The 7,242-nt window shown below is 42.0% G+C and overlaps 1 protein-coding gene across 1 annotated transcript in view; it reads right to left on the minus strand.

Annotated features, from left to right (window-relative positions):
* Window positions 1–6,373: 6,373 nt before the first annotated feature.
* LOC119412706 (monoacylglycerol lipase abhd6-A) overlaps window positions 6,374–7,242 on the minus strand; it is a 9,659-nt gene continuing 8,790 nt past the window's right edge. Inside the window, exon 9 of the mRNA XM_037679742.1 lies at window positions 6,374–6,783. Coding sequence (XP_037535670.1) covers window positions 6,610–6,783 — 174 coding nt within the window. The 3' untranslated portion in view covers window positions 6,374–6,609. The remainder of the gene's footprint in view (window positions 6,784–7,242) is intronic.

A 7,242-nucleotide genomic window follows, 5' to 3' on the forward strand; every position in this document is an offset into this window, starting at 1 on the left:
ACACATTTATATAAACTGGTGTTATTTCTAACAGCTGACTAATATTTTAAACACTAATAAAAGTTGTAAATTGTTCTTTGACTTCTGTTTGTTCCAAATAAAAAGCCAAGATGTTTGTAAGAACATTGATGAACGTCCTTCAGACTTTCAGGTGAAACAACAAAAGAATGTGGGCTGAGGTCCACGTAGCTGCAGGTTCAGGGAGCTGCAGCTACGTGGACCATCAGCTGACATGCACACGTTTGTTTTCTGTAGATGCTGTAAACAAACAAACAAACAAAGCCAGAGGTGGGAGCAGACCTCCTGCGTGGAGCTGGCCGATTCTTCAGCTTCATCTTTGTTACTCTTTAAGCTCTCAGTGAAAACAGTCACTCATTAACTGAACACCACCAGGGCGTGGGGGGGCTCTGCTGGTGACATGTGGTGCACGCCGGGTCACAGAAACTGCAGCTGACCCGGTTTGAGCCCACACAGGACATGAATGATTCAGACGGGCTTCAGAAAGCTGCAGCATCACCTGCTTTTCACCGGAGAGCTTTTCATCTGCTGACAGCTGCCATCATCTCTGCAGGGGGCTAATTACCCCCCCCCCCCCATCACATGGAGGCGGGACAAGAGGAGGAGATCAGAGCCCGTCTGGACCAGGACCAATCAAACTCCTGCAGCTCAGACACTAAAACACAAACTGTCCACTGGAAGCTGGAGAAGCTGAACTCCTTCTGAAAACAAGCCGACAGAAACCTGAACGGAGACACGCAGGGGACATCTGAGACATCAGGAGGACGCCCGTCTGTCATCAGCAGCTTAGTGCTGCACAGAAATGTCCTCAGATGAGACTGAAGAAGGCGAAAGGCCCACGGCAGGCAAACATTCAACAGATTCAGAGTAGAGCCCTCAGCAGGCTGACTCCAGCTCTGCTGGACCTCAGATCATCTCAGAACGTGAAGAAATAAAAACACCAAACTGTAACGGGACACACAAGAACCTCAGAGCTGCGGTCCGGATCACTCGGGTCATCTGTCTGAAACTGATGAGTCGTAAAACTTCCTGTCATTTCTCTGACTTCCTGTGTGACGTCTGAAGCTCAGCTGAAGATGATGAAGGACGTTTCTGTTCCAGAATGAGAGAGGATGCTGCAGAGGACGTTTGAAGCATCTTCTACATCTGCAGTGACACATTAACTCAGTCTCATTAAACTCATCTGAACTTAAGACTAAATTACTGTAAAACTGTCCTCATCCAGTTTTTATGTTTCCTTCCAGACTTTCTTTAATTATCTTAAAGTGGTTTTGATCAACAGTTCTCTGGACTTTCTGAAGCTCTTGGAAAGTTTTCTTTGAACTTCGGCTTCTTGTTCACTCACTTTCAGTCCTCTACGAACATTTTCATGTTTGAACCTTCAGACGTGCATACAATGTCTAACTCAAGGGATGAGCCACGTGTCCAACAGAACAGACACCCGAGCAGAACCTGGTTTACACGAGGCTCCCTGCAGCCGGCCAGAGACACAACTTCTTCATTTCTTACGTAAATCTGTGAGAAACACCAAAAAGCACAGAGTTCGACAGGAAACAGGACTTTAGCTCCAACAAAGTGATCATCAACAGAAGATCAGCTGGAGATCTCTCTGGTCCTGGTTCTGCTCTTTAATCCTTCATTTGTTCCGTTTTAAACATTTTAAGAACCCTTAAACACAGGGCCAGTTTTAACTAATAACTCTAAAATCTACTTTTTAATTTTTATCACGTTAAACTTTAAGAACTTGCTCAAAGGCTGGATCAGGTTTTGCTCTCACCTTGGACACGCCGTCCTCGCAGATCTGGATCCGGGACCCGAGCTCTCCCTCACAGTCCGGAGCAGAACCAGAGTCCGGCCTCGGAGAACCACCAAAGTCTTGCCCCTTGTGCGGCTCGCTGCCAGACTGGACCTGCTGGTCCCACTCGGTGTCCGTCCGAACCTCCTCCGGCCGTCGGTCCCGGGCGGTGACTTTCACCGCGGCGTCAGGCTCCGTGTGTCCGGGAGAGGGCACGGTCCACCGGGTCTTCATGTCCAGGACGCCCAGCCGCTCCAGCACCGCCAGCAGCAGCGCGTACAGGGCGCTGAAGTTGACCGAACCTCTCTGAGGAGTTCCGATGGACAAGTTCAACAACTCCAACAAGGTGATGTTCTCCGACATGTTGCTTCGTATCGACCGTTAAACTCTGAACGGCTCAACTTTGCGCTGCTTCCGCCGGTCAGCTCGTGGCTGGCGCTTCTAATTTAATTAAAAGTACACAAACATCGAAGCTAAAGTTCAAAAATAAACTGTAAAGCCTCTTTGGGTTGTTGTCAACGTTACCGAACCGGTTACCGGGTCCCAAATTCCTACGAAGGAACAAACGGAGACGATGTTCGTGCTGCTAAGCTAGCAACATTTACCGGAAGTACATGCATATAATTTCAAAATAAAAATAAATCGTAATTTAAAACATATTTCTAAACAATTACATCAATTTATTGACATAAATCCAGCAAATAAATATGATTACCTAATATATAATTTACCCTAAAATAAAAAAAATTAAGTCTTTGCAATCTTATAGTAAATTCCACAATTCAGTGATTTTATTTTTGAACATTAACCGGAAAATTGTCTTGTAGTTTGTGGAGCTCGAGCTCATGTCACGCGCTTTAGTCGCACGTTGAACAACACACGCGGTTTTCTGTTACTAGGCAACAAGAACAGGTCAAGCTCAACAGGAAGAGCCCGCCGCCTGTAGGCAACAGGCGGGCGATCATGTTTGTGTGTCCGTTGGTCCGTCGTTAAGCGAAATATCTGCTCTACGTGTCCGTCCCTGCTGTCGTCAAACAGTTTATACCATTGATCCTGATGCATGCTCAATAATCCAGGTAGAAAAATCTAAAAAAGTTCAATCTGGTCCTCTGGACATTAAAAAAAAAAAAAAAACAAAGCAAAAAAAAAAATGTAGAAACGTTTCGTCTCTCATCCTGAGGACTTCCTCAGTCTGAGGTGCTGTATTCAGCTCAGTCTCTTAAATAGCACCTTCTCAGAGTGGATCAACCAGTTTGCTGCTGACAACCAGAACCAGCTGATCACATGCTCAAGAAGGACCATCAGCCTAACAATGGATCATTAGCACCTGATGGCTGTTTACTGTTCACAGAGCGCTGAGTGATACTAGCAATCACAGCATTGTAAGAGGGGACAGTTGAACCCGGAGGCTCCACCCCTGTTTAATGATGGACGATTTCTTTTCACAAAGATGGCCTCCTTTACTCCTCTCTCAAACCATCGTTCCTCTCTGTCCAGGATGTGAACATCTTCATCCCTGAAAGAGTGACCGCTGGCCTGGAGATGAGTGTAGACTGCAGAGTCCTGGCCTGATGATGTTGATCTTCTGTGCTGGTCCATCCTTTTGGCCAGTGGCTGTTTAGTTTCCCCGATGTAAGACTGATCACCCTCCTGACACTGAACAGCATACACAACATTACTCTGTTTGTGCCGGGGGACTGGATCTTTGGGATGAACCAGTCTTTAATGTATTTTGGGGTTTAAAAGCCACTGGGATGTTATGTTTAGAAAATAAACGTCTCAGTTTCTCTGATACTCCCTCAACATCTGGAATGACCACTGGTCTGGGTCTGGGTTCCTCCTTTTCACCTGTTGGCTGACTGGAGTCCTGTTTGGGTTTCTTCTTTCAGGAAGGCCCAGTTAGGATATCCACATTGCTCTAGAGCCTGTCTTGTGTGGGATTTCTCCTTCTGCCTGGCTCCCGAGCTAGTGGGGACGCTGTCTGCTCTGTGATACAGAGTCCTGATGACTCCTAACTTGTGCTCCAAAGGGTGATGGGAGTCAAACTGCAAATACTGGTCTGTGTGGGTGGGTTTGCAGTACACCTCAGTTTGCAAATGTCCTCTATCAGAGACTGAGACCTCACAGTCCAAGAAAGCCAACCTGCCATTTTTACATCTTCTCGTGTGAACTTGATGTATTTATCCACAGAGTTGATGTGGTCAGTAAAATGTTGGACTTCCTGAGATTTAATTTTAACCCAGGTGTCGTCAACATACCTGAACCAATGACTTGGTGGTGTCCCTGAAAAGGACGTCATGGCTCTCTTTTCTACCTCCTCCATGAACAGGAAAGCGTGTCTGATTTTAATTTTAAACTGACCACCTCTACTGCATCATCAACAGGAAGCAAAGAGTGATGTGATATCAAAAGAGACCATTGTTTCATCGGTCTCCATGATGACATCCCTCACCTTGTCCACAAAGTCCATGGTGTTCTGTATGTGGTGTTCTGAGCTGCCAACTAAAGGGATGAGTCCAGACGCCAGATATTTGGAAACATTGTAAGTGACAGAGTTAATCATGCTAACAATAGGTCTTAAAGGTACACCTTGTTTGTGGATTTTAGGTAAACCAGACTAGGTGTGGCCTCCCCTGATTTTATGAAAATTATCAGACTTTCATAAACAGGTTCTGCAATATTTGAAATTTATCTTTAAACACAATTTTTCACCACATTCGGTTCCGATCTGGAACAACAGATGCATCCTGAAAAAAAGAAAATAGTTCTTACAAAGATTGGTTGGAGAAAGATATTTGGTCTGTTCTACACTTTATGAAAGAAAATGGCAACCTTTATGATGATTTGACTGAAAAAATACACATTAAATTTTACTAAAGTTAAATGTGAAAGAGTGATAAAGTCAGTTCCTCCTGCTGTGGTTCAGATGGTTAAAGGTATGATTACATATTCAAATGTTACTCCAAAGAAACCATCTTTGATTATAAATGGTTGTGACATTATAGACAGAAAATGTAATAATAAATTCATAAGGAACACTCTGACCTCACTGCTCTTCCCCTGTACACTGAGAAAACATTGTTTAAGAATTATATCTAAAAAAATAAAAATAAATCTAAACCAAATACCTTTCCTATCCACTGTCACAAAAAACTAAAGAAATACGTTTCAAAATAATGTATGAAATTTATCTTTGTAATGACTTTCTGCAAAATAAATTTAATATAAATACCAATTCCTGTGCATTCTGTAATTCAGATATTGAGACAGCAGAACACCTTTTTTTATTGCAATTTCATTAATGCTTTTTGGAAAGATTTTCAGAATTGGATTGTATCTTCTATTCCATTTTTACTATAATAAAATTTGGACTGTTAACAGGGGATGAAGTTTTAAATTATTGTCATAATTTAATCCTTCTGGCTAAATTTTTTATTCACAAATGCCGTTTCCTGAAAATTACCCCATGTTCAACATTTCTTTAAGTTAAGTAATTTTATTTAAGGAAGTGCTTAAACGCTGCAACCTTCCAAAAGCCCAATCTTTATAGCAGTATACCAATAACTTATTTTAAGACCTGGAACTCCTTTTGCATTTGTAACATTTTTTATTTAGCCGTTTTCTCAAATTGTTCATTTTCTTTTATTTTTATTCACAATTTCTGCTTAGTGTTTTATCATGTCAAATGTGAACTTGTTTTTTTGTTGCATGCCTCGTTATATATATATATTTTTAATTTCTTAAATGCTGGTGAATAATTTGTAAAAAAAAAACAACTAATGACTCATCTGTGACAGTTTGGATGAAGCTATGCTGCCCCACAGTGGTCAGAGGATGTTACTACAACTAAACAAGTTGGGATTTTCTCTTAAACAGTTAAAATACCTAAATCAGCTCATTTATCAAACCTGCCTCCAGTCAACATTCAGGATAAAATCAGTGCAAGTTTCAGATTGTTTTTAAAAAAAAGTCATCAGAGACGACAAGGACCAACAATTTTCTGACAGTGAAATGTGTAAAATCTTAACACGGAATGATCTCATATAAATATTGATATTAATAATAGAAACAAATGTCTTTGTGGACCTAAATAAGTGCTTAAAACTTCAAGAATGTCCTAAAATCAGAATTGTTGTCATAGCCAAGTGTTTGTTAGAGGGGTGCAGTGAGTTTATCATCCCTGAATAAAACAAATATAACCGATACAGGTGCTGGTCATAAAATTAGAATATCGTGAAAAAGTTGATTTATTTCAGTAAATCCATTCAAAAAGTGAAACTCGTATATTATATTCATTCATTACACACAGACTGATATATTTCAAACGTCTATTTCTTTTAAAGTTGATGATTTTAAGGACAACTAATGAAAATGATTCTAATGTTATGACCAGCACCTGCATTATGAACAGATATTATCCATGAATCTGCAGTCATGACTCGTTCTTATCATTTAAAGTGGACGCTAAACCGCACACACATTTAAAACAGTGCTGGTTTATGTTCCAGATGGACCAAGCTCAATAATATTAAAATATTGTTGAAGTTTGAAATGTGCCGTTGACTCTTTAAGTTTATATGTGGACGTGCATGCTCTCTGGCATTCATCAGGCTGCGCTGCAGCACCCTCCACACCCCTACTTCCCACAGCATAGTACATATTTTTGTGCCTTTTTTAAACTTCCACAGCGAACCTTTACCAAACCACAACTCAGCATCATCCCTAACACAACGTTATTTTTCTCTTCATCTTTATAAATCAACAGAACTCTTCGTCTGAAATTAAAAACGTTTTCTTCAGGATCGTTTTTTGGCATCCCTGCCTTCCCGCGCAGACAGGAAGTCGGAGATGAGTGTAGCCAGTTTCCTTGGCCTCTCTAAAGCCACAGAGTGACCGCAGTTGTCCAACACCTCCACCTGGCAGCAGGGCAACGCCGTCTGGATCACCGTGGCGCCGGAAACGTCCAACACCTAAGAGGGCAGACAGGTGAGTCAACGCAGGTTTATTTTGGTCCCAGCCATGCCAGCTGTGTGGCTGGAATGATACGTACGTCAACCAGGAATACCAAATTACCCACAATGCAGCAGAACAGGCCAACATTAAAGCACAGTTTGCAGCAACAGACAGTTTTCCTGATGTAATCGGAGCTATGGACTGCACACACGTTGATATAAAGGCACCATCACAGGATGAAGACGTTTATGTTAACAGGAAACATTTTCAATCAATCCAAGTGTAAATGATATGTGATGCTCTAAAGAAACTAACCAACATGGTGTTGAGGTGACCGGTTGAACCGAATTAATTTAATCATCCCAACATGTCTAACCATTTTGCTTTAATTCCTGCAGCTGTGCTGCTCCGACTCCACAGCATTCACACTCATCGTCCCCCTCACTCCTCTTGCTCCTGGTGCTGATGTCATCGTC

This window comes from Nematolebias whitei, chromosome 7 (assembly GCF_014905685.2).
Source record: "Nematolebias whitei isolate Nwh7 chromosome 7, NemWhi1, whole genome shotgun sequence".
NCBI lineage: Eukaryota > Metazoa > Chordata > Actinopteri > Cyprinodontiformes > Rivulidae > Nematolebias > Nematolebias whitei.